Source organism: Phoenix dactylifera, unplaced genomic scaffold (assembly GCF_009389715.1).
Source record: "Phoenix dactylifera cultivar Barhee BC4 unplaced genomic scaffold, palm_55x_up_171113_PBpolish2nd_filt_p 000139F, whole genome shotgun sequence".
Taxonomy (NCBI): domain Eukaryota; kingdom Viridiplantae; phylum Streptophyta; class Magnoliopsida; order Arecales; family Arecaceae; genus Phoenix; species Phoenix dactylifera.
In genome coordinates, this window is record NW_024067695.1 from 286218 (window position 1) to 308217 (window position 22000).

At 43.7% G+C, this 22000-nt stretch overlaps 1 protein-coding gene across 1 annotated transcript; it reads left to right on the top strand.

Moving 5' to 3' along the window:
• Window positions 1–99: 99 nt before the first annotated feature.
• LOC103717968 (cytochrome c oxidase subunit 6b-1-like) lies at window positions 100–8757 on the top strand. Its single transcript, XM_008806564.4, has 5 exons — window positions 100–256; window positions 4770–5003; window positions 5182–5264; window positions 5352–5433; window positions 8402–8757. Exons 1-5 carry the CDS (start codon window positions 215–217, stop codon window positions 8453–8455), a joined length of 495 nt encoding a protein of 164 aa, XP_008804786.1. The 5' UTR covers window positions 100–214; the 3' UTR covers window positions 8456–8757.
• The last annotated feature ends 13243 nt before the right edge of the window (window positions 8758–22000 follow it).

Below are 22000 nucleotides of genomic sequence, written 5' to 3' on the forward strand. Positions count from 1 at the left end.
AAAAGAGACTCGATTTAGGCGGTCCGAACCCAACCGCCGATTGGAAGGGTTGTTGGCTGAGAGAAGCCCAACGAATTGGTCCGTCGGAGGCGATGAGGTGCTTCTCGCGTCATCTAAACTTCTATTTGGATGCCAAAAGCCCCCTTTCTCTCCCTCTTCGCTTGTGAAAAGGCGCCGCCTTCTTTGAGCCTCTGAGAGCGAGAAGTCGCCGGCCATGGCGGAAGCCGCTCAGGAGAAAAACCCCAGCCTTGCCGAGGTAATCGCCACCTTTTCTCTTCGCTCCATCGATTTCTTTAAATGATCAATACTCTTTAGATGATGCAGGCGACGCTCTCCTTATTCTGCATCTGATCTCCCTCTGTTTACACCTGTAATTGATCCGCATTTTTTCTTGTAGATCTGATGATTTGATATATAAATTTTAGTTCATTTCTTGTTATGCTAGATCTCACTGAAAAGATCAGTAGATTCGGGGAAAGATTCATGCGGAATTAATCGTTTTTGTCATTATAGAATCTATTAATGAGTTTTTTATTGGTCAGGTATTAAAATAGAGAATTTAATTTAGATCTGAATGGAAGAAAGAGGCTAAAAATAGAGCATTTAATTTAGATCTGAATGGAAGAAAGAAGCTATGAATAGATTCATGCTGCTGTCATAAACTGACTGTTGAGGACAACATGATCTAATCAATCGATGTATGTTTATGTTTGTCAAATGGTTGATTTCGGTGGTTATCTAGGTACGCGAATCTAAATGTAGTTTTATGTGGGTAATTTCTTAATATCAGTTTCTTTATGTTCTTAGTGAACTTATAGGCATAAATAAAGTAATATTGAGATAAAGGACGAAAAAGAAAAAAACTATTGGAATGGAGAAAAGAAAATGCATGGGAAAGGTAGATTTTTCTTTCTTAAATTCTCAATCCGCTTAATTGATATAGGACGAATCTGTACTTTGTTAATATTATTTTTCTACATTGTAAATTAAAAAAAACCGATAAATCCCAATACGGCGAGTGTTAGGTAGATTTCATGCCTAACCTTTTCCTCAAAAAGAGAAGGGGTGTATTATGTTTCTTTTTTTGTCTAGCAGGTTATTCATGGTCTATTTCGTCATCTTTCTTTCTTCTCCCATAATTTTCTTTTTCGATATAGTAATTTTCTTCGTTGAAGAGTTTTGTTTCATGTCTTGCAAGCATTACTGGAAAATCTGGGTAGCTTTGTTTTTTAACATATGCAGATTCATGTCCTTGCTGTTAAGGTTATATTGAATCGCGTCCTCTAGAGATGCTTTAAGTAATTCTCATTTTAGTATATGTAATCGGGCATTATGAGTTCACGAATCCTCTTTGGATACCTATAAATTTCTACATAGTTTTATTGAAAGGTGATATTTCCTGCCATGTACCATACCATGCTACCCTATAATATAGGATGGTCTATGATTTCCTAAGCCTGTTGTATCACATATGCACTCCATTTCTTGGTTATCTATTCTGCAAATCAAGGTTTGAAGTATCATTAGTAGTGGTCAATCCCAGTTGGTTTCTTTATATGGTGCTATATATTGCCATAAAATGATGACATGGTGACAGAAAGTATACACATACCATGCTTTTTTATAATAGAGGATGATCTTGATTATCTGTCCTGTAAATTAAGGTTGAAGTATCATTATTAATTGTCAATCCCAGTGAGGTTCTGTTGCATGGTGTGATAGAGTGCTACCAAATGATGACATGATGACATAAAGTATACCTAAATCTGTCTATAAAACCTAAAGAGACATGCAATGCGATACTAAGGAAATCCATTTCCTTTTCTTATTTTTGCACTATGCTATCATGGGTAACTTCATGCTGATGATAGACATTGTATACATTTAAACCATGTATAAAGACGTGTAATAGTGTTGATGTAAAATATCGATGTTCTTAGATCACAGACAAGCAACCTAAACCATTATTTTGTATTGAATAAAACAAAAGAAATTCGCTATTACCCTTAAGGCATCAGGGAGGGTGCTAGGCACCAAAAGGTCACTAGCCAGAAGAAAGCAACATGCTAATTTAAGATAAGTTCGTTAGTTGCATTAGATTAAATCACTATTATCCTTAAGGCATCAGGGAGGGTGCTAGGCACCAAAAGGGCACTAGCCAGAAGAAAGCAACATGCTAATTTAAGATAAGTTCGATAGTTGCATTAGTTTAAATACTATTTGTATCCAAGAACAACAACAACATCATGGAATTAATCAATCAGGTTTCAAGATTCTAAATTGTGATCATCTCGAACATGAACATGCTCCTTATCTTTCAAGACATCACATGGTAGTACCACTTTTCATGACCTGTTTTTAAGTAAAATGTAGCAAAAATAAACCATTTTGGACATCCTAAAGTAGCTCCAGTGTTTAAACATGGCAGCAGAATACCACTTCTTGTGACATGTTTGATGTTTTTAAACAGAATAACAACAACCCAAAAACAAACATGTGAACATCTTAGAGTTACTTTTGTTTTTATAATAGTTCGAGTCGACCATACTGACTCTCATAGTGAAGCCCAAAAAGCTCTAAAAGAGTAGGCAAGAAAGGGACAATAAGAATAGTGTTGGACATTGGAGAGGCACTTGCTTGAATGCCTCTTGCTTTGTCCCAGGCACTCGCCTAGGCATCACCTTAGGAAATCTGCCTCACTTGTGGACTACTGAGGTGCTCCGGAATGCCCTTGCCTCACCTCTAAACAAGTGCCTGGTGCACCTTCGATAACAATTAAATCAAAACACAAGGTACAAAATAGAATTTAAGGTAATTTGATTCATAATGCTTGCTAAGATATATTATACAGTTAACTTAAGATTGGTTTATAGACATACCGATAAGATTATAAAGTTCAGACAATAGTAATGTTTAACCTGATTTTGCTATCACTTCACCATTGGTTTGATTCCAGCAATTACCCATGGATTTCTAAAGAATTTATGGAATTATGAGCTCTCTGTTATAAAAAAATGAGTTTCTATGGATTTCAGTCAGAAAATTGCAATTATGTGTTACTGCATAATACTGAATCTCATCGCTGCCCCCCTTCAGTCAACTTTATTTGAATCTTAGTATATAGTGAAACAACGGTGGTAATTATTTGGGAAGTAAAAAAAAGTCACTTTTAAGCATCTTGAAAGAAACAATACTTGCTAGCTGCGTTCATATTGACCTATGTCAACATGTATCTTGGTCGACCAGTGTCGCATAGTTTAATATTAATTGACACAATTTGTTACAATCTGAATTCATGATTTCCTAAATCTTTTTCATTTCAAAATTTGCCAAAAAGCAATAGTTTGTACAAAAAACTTATCTGTCTGAAATGGAACAATACTTGAAACCCTGAACAAAGCAAACTTTCCTTCAGTTCATAAGAACTTTTTACATTGTTATAATAATGGTCAAATGATCTTAAGATATACATATTGATCCACTGTTTGGTCTCCATCAATGTTTATGAGAATAATACTTAATCTTGTAGCGAATAGAACCCAAAAACAAAAATATATTGTCATCACTTACTATCCTGAATACTAGCACTAGCACAGAAGGACATAGATGGAGACATAAAGATAATTAAGCTACATTTACGCTGTCATTTTTAAGGTATACAAGATTTTTTTTTTTAATTGTGTAGATAAATTATATACATAAATATTTCAAGTGGCCCTAATATTGCTGACAAGAATAACTGATGCACTTTGTATACCATGTTAGGAGTACAAAAGTAATGCTAGGTTTTGAGGAAAGGAACTTTTGTACACAAAAGTACATCAACAACATGCAATTGCACGATGCTTCATGCCTATGCAATGCTTTTAATTCCGAATTTAAAAATACTTTCTAAGTGATTGTTTCTTTGTAAAAATGGTTTTTCAAAATATTAGATGCTTTATATGGGTGCATAGTAATCTACCTATCTTGTTACGACAGGAATGAGCATTTTGGTGATTTGACCAGAGAACGACAGGATGCTAGGGTAATCTGTTAGACAAGATCACATTTGTTTTAATCTAATAATAAGAGGAAGCTTCTACAAGTTTGATGCATTAGTGTTGGACTCCCTGAACTTAAATACTAATACTCTGTCCTACCAAAAGAGAACTGTGTGGAAGCTTCTCAGTTCTAGTCTTATTTATATGGTTAACTGTGTCAAGCAGAACTTTAAACAGTTAAGCATTACTGTCATATGAAAAGCATTATAGACATTAATTTGAAAGCCAAGACATATGAGTCAAGGTATTATTTTAGTTGTTTTATATTGTTTTGTGTTAATCTGTTGCATAATGTACTTAGAATGTACTAATGTTATAATTTAAGCAAGGATCAGACCCATTCTAGTAACCCATATTACACTCATGTCTATGGGGACTGTTTACTGGAATATTGATTAATTACATGTCTGTTGCTGCAAATAATTTGTAGGCCAAAAGTTGATCTATTCACAATGTTAACCTGTTAATGTTGAAGGATTAAATTTTTCTGTATGACCATATATTTTTTAGGATGGCCAAATTGTATTTTAATCCTAGAATGAGTATCCTCAAGTCACATAGAGCAGTTCTACAATAAATGTTTCTATACACATTTATTTCAGAGCTTGCTGTCTCTCAAAACTTTCAGGAGGATGAATTACTCCATTTTATTTCCTTCTTTGCCCCATAAATCATGTCCAGTTGTGTTTCATATGAACCTTTTAATCTAAATCCAATGGCATGCAGCAATGGTCACTCCAGGACAAAGAGGACAAGTCAGCTCAGAGTGAGGTCCCTGTTGAGAAAACAACAGGGGATGAGAAGCCTGCTGATGCCACTGCTGAGGAAGTTGTTTCGGAGAAGACTGGTGAGACTCCTGTTGTAGATGATGCTAATCCTGTTGCAGAGGAAAACAGCAAAACTCCCGAGCAAGAAGAGACAGAATCACAAGAAGCTGCTGAAGAGACACCAGCGATAAAGGTTTGATTCCTCAATGACTAAAACATGTAAACCTAGGATTCAAATATTTCTTGATGTGTACAGGAATTTCAATATCATTTTTGTAAATTCTAATTCATAGCATGGATGCAAATTTTAATTTATAAGAATTCCATATCATTTTTGTAAATTCCAATTTATAAGTATGGTTGCTTTACAGCTTGAAACAGCCCCAGCAGATTTCCGTTTTCCAACAACAAATCAAACAAGGCATTGCTTTACTCGCTATATTGAATATCACAAGTATGACCAGACTACCACAATCAGAACATTTGTGCTCCTGTAGTAACATTTGTATCACTAATGGCTCATGATAACATGTGGATTCAGGTGCACAGCTGTAAAAGGGGAGGGAGCTCCTGAGTGTGAGAAATTTGCAAAATATTATCGCTCACTTTGCCCAAGTGAATGGGTATGCATATTTTTTTTCTTCCTTTTATGTTGTCACTTTTCTAATGCAAATTCAATGTTCAATTAATATTTGTTAGCTTTCCAAGACCTGGTCTTTTAAGATAAGTGTAAAATTTTTTAGTTTCTACATGAATTTGTCCCAATGCCCAATGTTCCATAAATATAAAAGCCGGTCTAATTAACATAAGTGAATGAACCCTTGCAGTTTGTGCAAACAATTTTTTCATGGCTTGTTATATTACTGTAAACCTTTGTTTAAAGGGAACCTCATCTTCATCACAGTTGTAGAAAGCATTTAGTGTGTTTTTTATGAGGCATAATCTTTTGGTTGCTTGTAGGTGCTTATGTTTGTAGTGTTGAATTGCACATTCACACATAGAATCATGGATGACAATCTTGTACCCTGTGGATATATGATTATTATTCTTCTGGACTCTTTTTGTTATCTATTTGGATCCTTCACTTAAAGCATTCCCAGCCCGCTCTACTTAAGATCTTGTAGAAAAGTAAACAAAATTTATCATCTTGGATGTCAATGCATTTTTCTTTGCAAGGTTGGCACTTATCAAGTTGATGTTATCTAATCTCTCTGTTCTCAGTGTTTGTGCAAGTATCTACAGCATGTTATCTAATTTATTTTGTCCTAGGTTACCAATAACTTGGGTCCTACCTTTTACTTGTGCATCATATCTAAAGATTTGACAAAGAGGTTAGCATAGCCTTTCTAAGCAAAACCTTGCTAAGAAATGACGGGTGGCTATTGGCACACACTAACATTTGTAGGATATTTGGCTAAGAGGTTAGTCATAGCCCAAGCCTTTTTCTTACATTTTTATTTTTATTATGAATAAATTTATTCGTAACGTACCTATGCACCCACCTAAGTGGCTGCATGGTGCGTACTGATACCTTGACTACCTCCATCCGTTCACCACTTTTTGAAACCATGATGGACGCTTCCTCAAATTTAATGAGGAAGATTATCTCTGTTAAGTCAATATCACAAACGTAGGGAGTATAAGTTGATAAGGTCAGGTAGATGCGCTTAGAAAAGTAACTACAATTTTTTAGCTGGATGAAAGATGATGATAAGAGTTTGGATTCTTTACAGGATGTTAGTGCTTGGTGGGCTGCATGAATAGGGTTAGATGGACTGCATATAACATCATTATTTTTTTTAAAAGGAAACGTACCCAAGAAAATGTTCCCTGACCTTTGCATATTGGCTTCAGACATCTGTAAAATTTTGGGTTCAAAGTGATCCAGAATGTAGTATTTAATAAGAGATGTCTTGTTTTAGTCGGCAAGGTCCTTTTGCCATTTCTGTTAAAAATACAAGATGCATCAGTTCAGCCAAGAAGTTCCTTGATTATTGTCCAAGAATATTGTTTTCGGTAGCTCCTCAAAGAGTTCCCACCTGATAGATGGTAGTACACCTCTGAGAGCAAATATCCTTGTTTGTCTGGTTACTGGAAGAAAACCCCCCACTTGGGATTACTCTCAAAATAAGAATCATCTGCAGCACCCTCATGTGTGTCATGTTGTCACGAGGTGAGGTAAAGCTTGTTCATTTTCATGTGTCTAGAACGACTGCATGTTCCTTTTTCATGGTCGTACAGGGTACTCCTAAGTAGTTTTTTGGATGTCATTGTTGGATGATAGTAAATTTGCTCTGTTGGGAAGGATACATGCTATCATGTAAAGCATGCTCTGGCAAAACCAATAGCAAGAGAAATAGTTACATTTGACAAGAGGAGCTTGCCAATTTTACAGATGCTTTTTAGCACATCATATAATAACCGCTTACCTTGCCCGTAAGATCTTATTAGTCCGCCCTCTACAATTGAAATATGATCTTTCTCAAATAATTGTATCACAACCATAAATCCTAGGGCTTTTTGGTTATCATAGGGTTCTAGCTCGTTGTTTCCTTCTGCTGCTGCATGTTTGCCTTTTGTTAGTTCAGCCCATAAGCTTGACTGGGCTATAGAACAAGGGTAGCCCTTTCCCAAAAATGGGTCAAATGGTTTGCACGCAAGCTTGGCAATAAACACACCTCCGGGACAAGTTTTCACGAAATACTTAATGCTATGCAGTCCACCAGGGTACTCAAAACAAACAACCTCCCCCATGTATAGCCAGTTTTATTGGTGGAATTAGAGTTCATAGTCTACCTGTATCTGATTGTGAAAAATCTATCACAGAGCTCATTCCTTCTGTGCACACCTAGACACACCAATTGCATTATTAATTTTTGAAATAAATTTGACTTGTGAAGCATGATGGGAAATAAATTTGAAATGCCTTGTGTTTCAAACATCAAACAAATACTTCCATAAAGGCTGCATTTGTTAAGATCATAGTGAAGTTATGTTTCAAGCATTACTATATAACCATTGGAGTTCATAGCAATGTTTTGTCTCGGTACTGAACCCATAATGGTGTATACCAAGGTCTATATCATAAATACTGTTATGGTACGATACACCCTCATACTAATACGTGGTATACTGTTGCAACTAGTACAGAAGGTGTACCATGTGCTGGTACAAGGGCATGCCAAACCCCATAGTGGTACCAATACCTTACGGGGTCTTGTATGGTACACCTCCTATTGCCCAGTACAGTACAGTAGACTTAAAAACTCTGGTTGATAGCATGTATGCTAATTGGGGAAACCTGGTGCCATCTTAATATTTCATTTTCGAATTATTTTGTGATTCTATCAATTCTATACTGGTAGATTGATTCCATCATCTCAGTAGGCAGAACCTTTGTTAGACTAGTTAAGCTCTAGGTAACTTCAATCCCTTCTATATGCAGAGAATAGACATGGAATGTTTGTCTGTTGTAATGCTGTCTCTAATGCCTAAGGAAAGGAAAAAAATAATGAAATGGAAGAGAGAGAGAGAAGTACTTTTCAAAATTCTATTTTACTGCTGAAGTAACATATACATTCATGTTTGCAGATCGAGCGATGGAATGAGCAACGAGAAAATGGGACTTTTCCTGGTCCCTTGTAGATGACCAGTGCAAACAAATCTCAGTAAATTCACTTCTGAGATTCTGGAAACTGGAACACCAATATCTGTACTGAGAGAATTCGGAAGCTCTTTTTTCAGAAAAGAATAATGAATAAAAATTTTGGCTTGTTCTAAGTCCAAGGAGAGGTTTAACACATAAATGAATGGATTTGCTTCCAGATGAACTGCTTTTTCACCCAAACATTTGACTGAACTATCGAGTTCGGTTAGCATGATGCAGTTTGTAACAGCTAGAAATCGCCAACATTTGAATAATTGCTTATTGATTGGTTTCTTTATTAGCTCCTTGTTTCAAATTATTAATCTGATGCGTTGTCGGATGCAAATTGAGGACTTACAAATGCTCAGAATATTTTGATTTGGTACTGGGAGGGCATCACCAATAACCCCGGATCACTGTACCACTCCCACCCTCGCTCCATTTCCCGTGCACTTGTGGGATGGTACGGAGGGCCCATGTCTCATCATCTATGTGATCCCGTGTATGCATCAAATCCCTAGCTGTTCTCACTATTTTTTCTCTCTTGTGAATAAGAATATGAAAGAAGAGCGCATATTCTATATATATATATATATATAGGGGATTGATAACCTACTCTCTGTTATGGTAGGTTATCAATCTACCCATTTTTCATTGGACAAAAAATACTCTTATTTTTTGTAACTCTTAAGGATATTTTATGTCTTTTTATAATCTCACCTTAACTCACCCTCTCAATCCCCAATTAATGCTCTCTCCCTCTCTCTCTCTCTCTCTCTCTCTCTCTCTCTCTCCGGTGTGTGTGTATATGTGTGTGTATTTATGTATGTACATACATATGTATGCATGTATGTATATGTATGTATGTATGTCTATATATGTATGTATGTATATATATGTGTGTATGTATGTATGTATGTGTATGTATGTATGTACATATGTATGTATGTACATATGTATGTGTATGTATGTATGCATGTGTATGTATGTATGTGTGTGTATGTATGTATGTGTATGTATGTATGTATGTGTATGTATGTATATATGTATGTATGTATGTATATTTATATGTATATGTATGAGAGAGAGAGAGGGAGAGAACATTAATTGGAGGGGTTAAGAGGGTGAGTAAATGTGAGATTGTAAAAAGACATAAAGTGCCTTTAAAAGTTATAAAAAGTAAGGGTATTTTTTGTCCAATGAAAAATGGATAGATTGATAACCTACCATAACAGAGAGTAGGTTATCAACCCCCACATATATATATATATATATATATATATATATGGTTGTCTTTTGTATGAGCTGGTCACTGTTGTCTGCAACCACTTTGTTTTCACATTGATTTGCAAATTCTTCTCCAGATGAATTTGGCATTCAATTTTTTAGATAAAAGGAATATATGACGGTGCCGGAAGGTTGAGCAAGCGAAGTCTCGTAGTATTTATATGAAGGGCCAATTCCTATTCTTATATTTCATGATCTCAATGTAATTATTGGTAGGCTTTGCCTACCTTTCTTAAAAGGAAAAGAAAACTAAAATGGAATGCGTTTCTCTAAGGAACAATCATGATGTGTATTTTTTTTAAGTTCTCAAAATTTAGACAACCTTATATTTTTCCCATTTAACAAGCATTCGATAAGATATCTCTACCGAAAATCTGAGCCATTTGGTTGGACTCAGACTAACTACAGAGCATCGAGGAAGAAAAAAAAAAGAAACAACAAAATCAGCCATGCAAAACAGTTGTTTTGAATTATTTACATGAAAATATTAAATCAGAAGCCACAAAAGTCTTGGGGGCTGCTGCGTCCGGGGTTGCCTCCGGCAAGGCAGGCGCTATCGCACTGATCGCCGCACTCGACACGGGTGGTCTCAGGCAGGATCATGCACTGCTCATGCATGCACTGGCAGAAGCACCACTCCCTCGGCACGCCCCAGCTCCCAACCACCAGCGACGATAACACCATCACCACCGTTAGCATCGCCACCATCTTCTCGGAACCACCGGCCATCTCGTCTTCTTCCTCTTCTCAGGTCTGCAATCCTTTGATATATGAACCAAGAGTTTGTTGTATACGGATAGAACGAAGGAATCTATATGGGTGAGTGAGAGGAAGGTTTGATAAGAGAGGGGCCATATTTGGGAAATAGTTGTTAGCGTTGGAGGTCTGCACTGCTTCGTAGGGAAAGATGAGAACAAGGGTGGCATTCGTCGAATGGCCATTTCTATCTTCAGTAGGAGAGGATATTTTAGGAAGTCCATTGACCCTTTCCAACGGCAATTAGAATATAGCACAGGATTGCATGTATATATGTATGTATGTATCTGTAATTATGTATATGCATCCATACATGTATGTATGTATGCACATATATGTATATATATTGAGGGTTCTTAAATTCAAGTTTCAATCCATGAGATACAGAATCAACATTAAGATTCATTATTGAGTAGAAATATTATATCCTTGAATTAGATGTTTGATGATCTAGTGTTCACCTTAGCCTTTCAACTTTCCATTGGTAGGAAACAATCAATATAGATCGAAGATTGATATGCTTCCCAAATTAAATTGTTCTCTCTGAGACAGCATATCCCTATACTCTAAGCATGCTCAATAATGAACTGATGGCAATTTTGGGCCACTTAGGGCTCGTTTGGTTCGCGGAAAGTATTTTCCCTCCTAGGAATATGATTCCTGGGAATCAGATTCCTAGGAAGAGGATACCTAGAAAAGTACTTTTGGCATGTTTGGTTAACCATGGGAAAGTGACAAATTTCCAAAGTGCTTATGTTTGGTTGACCATCCACTTTCCTAGGAAAGTTATGTATAATTCCTATTATGCCCTTAATAAAAATTAGGTCTTTAATGCCTCTTTAATGCTTCTTTAATGCTGAAGGGTCTTTTTGGGAAAAAATAAAAAAGGAGTGATTCCCACCTCATGGAAAAGTAACTTTCCCATGTTTCTCATGGGAAAGACTTTCCCATGAAATGTGGGAATCATATTCCCATGAGAATACAACTTTTCCATCTCTCTCCTTTGAAAACTCCAACCAAACAAGAGGCATTTCATTACTTTTCCGTTGACCACACTTTTCCCCCTCTTTTTCTTGCGAACCAAACGAGCCCTTAATGTATTGTGTAGGTCTAAAATCTATAGGACAATCTTCCGGTTGGGAACCCGTATTCAAAGATAGAAATTTATACCACTTTCATCAATCCATTTGCAAAATTCGCATCATTGGTAACACCTGCAACTCTGTAGAAGGATTTTGGCTTTTCTTTGCACAGCAGAAGTTCGACGAGTTTTCTTATTAGAACTCTCTTGCTGATTAGCACTACGCTAATAGCATTAGCGGTCCCTTTTTGGCCACCTTATGTCGCTAATCGTGTCGTTTTTAAGCATCATGGCTACTTTATTATTTCTGTGCTTATGCTACCTCAAAATTTATAAGGCTTCTCGAAGAAGCAGCATCTGAGAGTGGTTAATTATCATAGAGATTTTTGTTGTGGGAGTTCTGATTGGCACCGTGGGGACACTCCTCTTTACTACAAATTATCTACAACCCATAGAAAACATCTTTGATAATCTTGCCATATTTCTTCCTCTAATTATTAAAAAAATAAAAAAAAATTAATAATTTGGCAATGTATTCAAGAATAGATAGCTACAAAGTAGTTGAAATATATCTTAACATGATGGCCGTATCTTAACATGATGCAAGGAGATGTCGAAATATATCTTTTTCTTTTTCTTTGAAAAGGTTGCTGTGCCATCCATTAGATGTTATTGTTTGTGTTTGTGATGCCCTAGCTAGGCTGTTGTTCAGGTATTTTTCTTTTCATTCATAGTTTTTGATCGATATATATTTCTTGTACCTTTTGTTTGCTCTCTATAAACCTCCCCTCCACGCCGATTGAAAGTTTCTAACATTGCAACTTCGTTGGATATATTGCTAGAACTACAAATGGCTGGGTTTGGACTGAGGCATGCTTGCCTCTTGTCCCAACTTCGGTTACATTTCATATCATGATTTTGGATCCAACCTAACCTATTAGTCGATCAGTTCAGGTCTGTCGAGTTGGACTCATGAAAAAGAAAATAAATCCGCCAAACCATCCAGACGGGTCTAGATCAAGCATAAACCAAGTCCAAATCAAAATTGATGCTAAGCCTACGTCGGCATGCAGAAGAAAAATTATCTATATGCATTGAGAGTCACTCATACCACGCCGGTGAAGTAGTCTCTACATCCAACTCGCGATGGATTGCACGAATTTCCTTCAAGCTGAGCAGTCGGCAAATTTTAATGGATTAAAAAAAAAGAAGTTATGGTGAGATTCTGTTTTCTTTTATGACTAATAAGAATTCCTTGGGAACATTTTACTTGCAATAATTTCCTATAGCTACCAATTTATCCCCATGACTTTTTCCACGGATTATCCATTACTTTATTGCTGCATTACATGTGCCAGTGAGATTGGGATCATCACTTCCACGTGGTGTTATTTGATTCAGTGAGATTGTCTCCTCAAACCTAAAACAAGCTTGCACAAGGAGCAATCCTCAATCTGACGCTAGGATCCGACAAAGTCGAGGTAGGACATTCAAGTGAGAAATATACAACACCTTATTATAAGATTCTCAAAATTCCCTCGAAGTACAGTTTGACATAAGATCCTTAAAATTTATATCCAACGAAATCTAGGTGATTGAAAAGCAGAAAAGTCAAATTCACACAAACAACCGTAGCATTTCCAAGTCGTCCAAGTTCTTTATCTCTTTTCCACCTCCATCTAAAGATAGGCACCATAGCTTTCCCCTCGGTACTAATTTTAATCAATCAACAATCCAAACAGTTCATTTAGAGAAGGTACAAATAGAGCCAAGCCCATACAAAGAGGGAAGAGAAAAAGAACAAGAAAGATGGAAGAACTTGCAGCAAAGATCTGGCATTCAAGTTTCATTTGAGTACAATCATCACCATTGCTCCCTGAGAATTAGCAGACTGATCTCTCAGGCCACCATAGCAGGAACAGGGAGACAGCTTATTAAGGGATCAAAGGAAACCAAGCAAGGATCCATTGAGCTGATGACAGACGGCTGGATTCGCATCAATCCCTGGCCCTTGATGGGCCTCAGTATCCACAGTAGTCTGCCTCATCTATCCGGCCCAATTGCCCGGCCTCGAGGCAGCTCTTATTGCAGGTGTCCTGACACTTCTCACGTGAGGCATTTGCGGCCTGCATGCACCGCTCGATCATGCACGTGCAGAAGCACTCGTTGCTCGGGCGCTCGGCGCCGTCGGCTTGCAGGGAGGAGGATAGCACCGCCATGAAGACGAGAGCAAGGGTCAGGGCCTTGGCGCACGCCATGTCTTCTACTGGTGTTGTTCTCTTCTTAGCGCTTTTGGGATGCCGGGGATGTGGCCTTCTGAAGAGTTGGATTTATTGGGGTTGGGGGTTGGGGGTTGGGGGTTGGGGGTGACTTGTGTGAGGTGAATTTCAGAGGGGCCTCCTCAAATTTTGGGCTCTCTTGAATTGAATTGGTCATCAGACAAGAAAGGATGATGCATCCTTGCGTGGGGGCCAATGGTCAATGGTCAATGGTCAATGGTCAATGACCATTATTAAGTGGTGGTGCTAGAATTACGATGGCAAGTAGGTGGAAGAGCCAGCTAATTTGTCTCAGATTGTGTCTAATATTGCATGATGATGTGTCATGCATCAATTGAAAGATGACCTAGAGTAGATTTGATGACTTGATGATGGATAGAACAGCAGGGATGGATGGCACAATACGAATGACAATGCTCATGCCTAGTACTGATGTATGAGTAGATTGAATCAAATGGTTAAGTGCGAAATCACAAGGAAAGTTTTTGTAACTAATCTCCTTTTCTACATGCTCACCTCCCTTTAGGTAGAGGTTCCACCACTAATGTAACCACCTAAATATGTTGTAAATTTTTCTTAATGAAGAGGGGGAAGTACTCTACTTCCTCCGATCTACCTCAAAAAAAAAAAATCAAGTGGTTAAGTGTCTGATAATGAATCAATAAAATCCTGCTTTATGCCAATCAATACTAAAGGGCATGCTTAATGTTCATGCACCCATGTGTTGTGTCACATATGGGCATTGTTTGTCTATGAATAAAGATATCATATAATATTCATACTAAAAAATATCTATTACCACGGAAATCCTTATAATATATTGCAGATGCATGTGATATGAGGGCAGACTTACGTAGGATCGCTCTCCATTAGTCCCATCCCTCCGTGCTTGTACTACTAGAGTGATTCTTTGGGATATAATGGTACAACCATACAAAGAATTGTCGAACTCTCTTTTAATGTGAAGGAGAGCTTCGGTGGTTGAAAATGCTACTTAGAAAATATGATTACATGTAATGTGCTATAGTTTGGGTAAAGACTCTCTCTCTCTCTCTCTCACTCATCGTATCTGAACCTCTCTACCATGTATAAAGAATATTTTATTTAGGTATAGGCTAGTTACATTAGTTAGTTAGTTTATGTATGCACCACGCTCTACACACTATGCAGCAGTCCTACATATCCTTCAGTCTGTTAAGGGTACATTGTTCTACGATTTTTATTTCTCAACCTACTCTACCTTGGATATTCAAGCCTATTCTGATGCTGATTGGGCTGGAAACTCTAGAGATCGTCGCTTTACCATCGGCTATTGTTTCTTACTTGGTTCTTCTCTCATTTCTTGAAAAAGCAAGAAACAGACGGTTGTCTCTCGCTCCAGTACAGAGGCTGAGTATCATGCATTGGCGGCTTCAATGGCTACTCCATGACATGGGCATTTCTTTGACTAGTGGTTCCTCTTTTAATTGTGATAATATAGGTACTATGCAGATTGCTCATAATGATATGTTTTATGAGCGAACGAAACATATTGAGATAGATTGCCACTCATAATGATATGTTGGTGCATGTTGCTTCTGTAGATCAGCTTGCCGGTATTTTTGCAAAGGCCCATCCACCGGGGCGTTATCGAGATTTGGTTCACCAACTCAAGTTGACATCTTCGCTACCATCTTGAGTTTGAGGAAGAATGTTAACAATATATGACTTGTCTTATCTTGTTAGCAGTATATGACTTGTTCTGTCTTAGTAGCTGTATACTAGATGTATTATTAACCGTATACTAGCTGTACACATAAGCTCTATCTTAATTGTACATAGCCACCCTCATCTATAAAGAGGGGGCTATGAAACCGTTTGTTTTAATGGATAAGAGAACATAATCTTTTCTTCTGTCTCTCTTCTTCGTCTACTTCAACATATACTACCTTGTTGAATCCATGCACTTCTTTTTGTACTTCCTTAAAATTCTATACACTGGTCGACGGCAGGCAGCACGTCCAATGGAGGAACTTGTGCGGAGCTAGACATATCTTCGAGGATCAGTCCTTGGGATCACTGATCTCAAGCTATGCCTGTGTCGCGAGCTAGGTTCTTCATAAAACAGTGCCCGGCAGGCTTAGCCAAAGCTTTTTTTTTCTTTCCAATTATCGATTATTTTTTATTTTTTACAAAAATAGAGAGAGAATGCCACTCATTCTATTAAAAAGATGGAAAGAGCGATACAAAGGAGTTTAGCCTTTTAGGTGGGCAGAAGTAACTTACAAGGACCATGGTAGTACAGCCTTTGTTTATCCCTTCTGCCAACGGATATATAAAAAGTTGAGCCAACGAAAACCAAGAGTAGAGAAAGCGCCAACGGCTAGTATCCCGCCGTTGACTGACGTTCACAACGGCTAGTATCCCGCCGGAGAACCTCTCGGCGGTGTGCTAGGCGACGGGGTCTCCTCGGTGTTGCGGAAGGCCGGCCACCTGAGGTCTTCGGGCGGCGGGGCGAGCGACACGAACTGCTCGGCTCTGAGAAAGCGGCTCTGAGACGAGGCCGGCACAGTGGACTACAGGCACTGAGAAAGCGGCTCTGAGAAAGCGCTCTGAGAAAGCGCCAACGGTATCCTGTCGGAGAATCTCTCGGCGGTGTGCTAGGCGACGGGGGCTCTCTGGTGTTGCGGGAGGCCGGCCACCCAAGGTCTTCGGGCGGCGGGGCGAGCGACACGTACTGCTCGGCGCTCCCAGGGCCACTCCTACTTACCTTCTTCTTCCTTGCAGGGCCCCCGATGGATCCGAAGGGGAAGCAACCGGCGGGGACGGCAACGGAGGGAGCGGCGAGAGGAAACGGTAAGGGTTCCGACGCTTGGACGAGGCCGGGGCCGTGGGTGACTCAATGGCCCACGGCCGCGGAGGTGGAGCGGCTGAGCCGCTGCTTCCCGGAGGTGTTGACTCCTCCGGAGGAGCCGATTGCGGCGGCCCGGCTCGAGTGGGAAGGGCGGGCGGCGGTGGTCCGTAGTTTCGGCCGCCGCGTCCCAGCCGAGTGGGTGGCGAAGGATGTCGCCGCCCGCTCAAAGTTGAAGGAGGTGGTGGCCGTCCCGCTTGCGGACGGCTACCTGGCCCTGAGGTTCCGGTCGACGGAGGACCGGGACAGGGCACTGAGCGACGGCCCATGGGTGGTGGCCGGGCAACTGCTCGCCATGACCCCATGGGTTCCGGACTTCGAACCCGGGGAGGAGGCTGTGCAGACGGCTATCTTGTGGCTCCGCCTGCCCCGTCTGCCGCCGGAATACTGGTCGACGTCGACCATTTTCCATATAGCCGCTCGGGTGGGCCGGCCGGTCGCTGTGGATAGCGTCACGGAGCAACGACAGGCGATGGGGTTCGCCCGGGTGAAGGTGGTGGTCGACACCACCAAACCCCTGTTACCAAGTGTGCTGATCCAGGGGAAGACGAAAGTGCGATGGCAGCCTTTCGTCTTCGAAAATGTCCCGGCTTTGTGCCCCCGGTGCGGGCGAATGGGCCACCAGGCAGCGGCTTGCTGCTTTCCGGCGACCCCTTGCGCTACAGGGGATTCGGGGTCGGCCCCAGCGGAGGCGAACCCGGGGGGCGGGCCTGCTCAACCGCCTCCGGGCGTTGGGGCGGAGGCACAGGGACCGATCTATGGTCCCTGGATGGTGGCGTCACGGCAGAGACTCCATCGGGAGAATCTGCCGCCGCGGCCGGGGAAGATGAGCGAGCCGCACTCGGGGCCCGGGTCGTCTTCGACTCGGCCGCCGCCCCCGGTGGCTCGCCCAACCACGCCGGTGTCCCCGGCGGACACTGAGGGCTGGCAAAAGCCAGCGAAGGTGGCACGCCGCCGGTCTCCGCTCGCCGTTGGGGGGGACGGGCACCCGGAGCTCCCCTTCGGCCCCCTCCAAGCTGACTCGGCCGATGACCTCCTGGCCGAGTCGGGGGACCCGGGGCTGAGTCCGCGTCTCGGCGATGGCCCGAGTCGGGCCGATCCGGCGCCCAGCCGGGCGGCTGCGGCCCGAGCCCAAACCCAGAAGCGGCCGAGGCCGCTGGCGGGCCTTGGCCCATCTGGGGAACCTCGGCAGGGGGCCCAACTAGCCCTCACATACGTGGGCCGAGGCCAACTGTATGGGCCAGCCCAGCACACCCGGGCCCATAGGGCTGGGCGCCAGGGCCGGGGCCGTAGGCCGGTGGGGGCGGCCCATGACGGGGCTCGTGAGCTAGGCGTGGCTGACGCCGTCGGCGCGCCGCGCGCCACTGTGGCGCCGCGCGCTATTGGCGCGCCCAGACCCAGGGACGCACCGCGCGCCCAGACCCAGGGACGCACCGGGCGCCATGCCCTCCTGAGTGAGGTACAGCCATGGGATGTGCAGGGTGGTACTGGCCCGGATGGAGTCTTCCGGTTTGGCCCTCTGCCCCTGGTCGCGGGTGAGCAGGGGGAAGCTTCCTCTAGTGGGAGTGGGGCCAGGGATCACCTCAGGTCTTTTTCGGAGGGGTGTCAGGCCGCGCCGCCGATACCAGAAGAGGGCACGGACCACACGACTGCTGTGCAGCGTATTAGGGCGGCAGTCATGCAGACCACATCTGACGAGCAGCGAGTGGGCCCAGGTATCGTGCTTGAGGCTGGCTCCGCATACCAGGGGGAGGATGGGTCTGAGGCCGACTACGTGGACTGTGATCCATGAGGGTCCTAGCTTGGAATTGTAGGGGGGCGGCCAAGCCGTCCTTCATGTCTTCCTTCAAACGGTTAGTGCAAGTTCACTGTCCGGAGATCTGCGTCCTTAGTGAGACCCGGCTATCTGGTGAGGGGCTTGTACGTCTGAGACGGCGCCTGGGGAGGGACTGGGAGACATATGCAGTCGATTCCCAGGGGTTGTCGGGAGGTATCCTGCTCCTGTGGAAGCGTGGGGTGGCGACCTTTGATGTCTTCCACAACTGCCCCCAACAGGTAGTTATGGTTGTATCGGCACCTGATGCTCCTCCGTGGGTTTTGTGTGGGGTGTATGCGAGCACGGATTACAGGATCAGGAGAGTCCTCTGGCAGGAGATTACCAGTCTCACTGCCCAGGGTGTCTCGACAGTTGTAGTTGGTGACTTCAATTGCATCTTGAGTTCGGGTGACAAGAGGGGAGGGGCAGCCTTCACGGATAGAGTGGACAGGAGAGAGTTTCGCAATTTTGTGTCACGTACGGGCCTGGTGGACTTAGGTTTCTCAGGACCTCAGTTTACTTGGTGCAATAATCAGCTCGGCAGTGCTAGGGTTTGGGAGCGTCTGGACAGGGCCTTTGCGTCCCCAGACTGGTTTCTTCTTTTTCCTACCTGCAGGGTTAGTCACTTACCTCGGATCGCCTCGGACCACTGCCCCCTGCTGATTTCCACATCATTGGGACCCAGGCATTACAGCCCCTTCCGCTTTGAGAAGGTTTGGCTATCGTACCCCCAGTCCTGGGATATTGTACGTGACGCATGGCGCCTCCCGGTGCGTGGAGATGCTATGCACCGGGTGTCGCGCAAACTAGAGTTGGCCAAGAGGCGTCTCCGGCGATGGAACCGCGAGGTTGTGGGCAATATCTTCCGGAGAGTAGAGGGGGTTGAGACCGCGATCACCGAGTTGCAGTCGAAAGAAGATTTGGAAGGTACGCTTTTGATGAACGATATGGGTGACCTTCGGGGGCTCCTGGCGACTCACCACTCTCTACTACGACAGCACGAGATCTTCTGGCGACAGAAATCTCGAGTTCAGTGGGTGCGTGAGGGTGACCGCAATACTAGTTTCTTCCACCGGACTACGATTATTCGGAGGCAGCGGAGCACGATCCACTCGCTGCGAGATAGGTTTGGACATCTGGTGGAAGGTGAGCCCTCCATTCGTCAGATCTTGTTGGATTTCTTCCGCACCAGATGGACGGAGGAGGAGGATTCCGATGACAGTAACCCCCTCCCTCCTCCGAGGGTGGATGTGAGGATCGAGGATGATGAGAACGCAGCCCTGGTCCGACCGGTGTCGGCACAGGAGGTACAGGAGGCAGTCTGGGCTTTGGCTCCAGACAAGGCCCCGGGACCAGATGGGTTCCCCCCGTTCTTCTTTCGACGATATTGGGGTATTATTCAGACAACGGTGGTAGAGGCTATTCAGTGTTTCTTCTCCCAGGCGGTGATGCCGGGGGATTGGAAGGCTACCTTCATCACGCTCATTCCGAAGCGTCAGGAGGCGGCGGAGCCCTGTCACTTCAGACCCATTAGTTTGTGTACAACCTTGTATAAGGTAGTGGCCAGAATTATGGTTCGGAGGATGAAGCCCCTTTTGCCTGGCATCATCAGTCAGGAGCAGGGGGCGTTTATAGCTGGCAGAAACATTTTCCATAATGTTCTGCTGGCCCAGGAGATGATGTGGGACCTTCAGCGAGCATCGAAGCGGCGTAGCCTGATGGCTATTAAACTGGATATGGAGAGAGCTTATGACAGGATCAGATGGAGATTTCTTCAGCAGGCACTGGAGGCGTACGGATTCCATAGGCAGTGGATCGGTTGGGTCCTGGGGTGTGTCAGGGGGCCAAAGTTTTCGATTTTGGTCAATGGCACACCTTCTCCTTTCTTTGAGTCTACCATGGGGCTGCGTCAGGGATGCCCTTTATCTCCTTATTTATTTATTCTTTGTGCTGACATTTTGTCTCGTGATTTGCAGAGGGTGTGTGCCCGTAGGGAGCTGGAGGCCTATGTTCCCGCCCCGGGGGCTAGTCCTCTTTCCCACTTACTTTTCGCTGACGATTGTCTTCTTTTGGCCAGGGCGCGGGTTTCTGATGCACGGGTTTTTCGTAGGGTGGTAGCGGATTACTGCATGGCGTCGGGCCAGAGAGTTAACTTCCAAAAGTCAGCTGTTCGCTTCAGTCCGAGTACGGAGAGCAGGGTCAGACAGGAGATTCGTGGGATTCTACATATTCCTGAGCAGGAGGAGACATTGACCTACCTGGGAGTTTCCATCACAGGCCGCAGATTATGAGTGGCAGAGTGCTCCAGCCTGGTGCAGCGGGTAGAGAGCAGGTTGGAGGGATGGAGAGCAGCTTCCCTATCTATGATGGGGAGACTGACCTTGATCAGATCAGTGTTGGGGTCCATGCCAGTTTATCTCATGGCCAACACTGTGGTTCTGAAGACGACCTTACTGAGGGTCGAGCGACTGCTGCGATGCTTCCTGTGGGGGTCACATGGCGGAGGCCGCGGGGTGCATCTGGTAGCCTGGGAGCACGTTTGCCGGCCTACCAGTGAGGGCGGTCTCGGGGTGCAGTCCCTGCTGGAGCGTTGCGAGGCTTTCATTGCTCGGCATGCAGCTCGGTTCCTGCTAGAGCCACACGGGCTGTGGAGTCAGGTGATGGCCGCCAGATATGGACGCGACGGCTCAGAGGTGGCATGGAGTGGGCGGCGAGTCTCCTTCATGTGGCGTGAGATTGGGAGGTATGTGCCGACGGTGTCGGCAAACACCAGGTGGATAGTCGGCGATGGGCGGAGTATTGATGTGACTACGGACCCATGGGTGGACACTGTCCCATTGAGGTGCTGGCCGACCATGATCGATGCTGCGGCTGCGGAGGGACTGCGGGTTTTTGATCTTCTGGCCCCAGGAGAGTCAGCATGGGATGACGCCAGGTTACGTCAGCTGTTCGGGGGTTACCTAGCTGAGAGGATCCGGTCTCTTCCAGTGCCAGGTTGTGGGGGGCCTGATGTCAGGGTTTGGGGCACCTCATGCCGATCCAGGGTCCGACTGGGAGATCTCGCCGGTGTTATCCAGCAGGAGCATGAGCCAGGGCAGGACTACACTTGGATTTGGAGGTCAGGGCTTCACCCAAGGGCTGCACTCTTCCTATGGAAGGTGGCGTGGGACCGTCTCCCGACGAGAGCAGCGCTGAGTAGGCGAGGATGGGAGATTCCTGCGGAGTGCGGGACATGCAGTGTTGAGGAGTCGGTCGACCACGTGCTCTTCCAGTGTACGTGGGCGAGGTCGGCATGGCAGTGGGCAGGGTTCTCGCAGGAGGTCTGGCGTGGGAGGCCTCAGTTTTTACAGATGATGCAGCAGTGGTTGGTCCGCCCTCGGACATGTCAGGAGGCTATTCGAGCGACCTGCACAGCACATCAGATCTGGCTGGCTA

What these genes read in the sequence shown, in the direction of transcription:
- LOC103717968 (XM_008806564.4), top strand. Translation starts at nt 215, where the DNA reads ATGGCGGAAGCCGCTCAGGAGAAAAACCCCAGCCTTGCCGAG. An exon ending in AAAACCCCAGCCTTGCCGAG is followed by an intron (nt 257 to 4,769) that starts GTAATCGCCACC and finishes AATGGCATGCAG; the next exon opens with CAATGGTCACTCCAGGACAA. An exon ending in CACTTTGCCCAAGTGAATGG is followed by an intron (nt 5,434 to 8,401) that starts GTATGCATATTT and finishes TCATGTTTGCAG; the next exon opens with ATCGAGCGATGGAATGAGCA.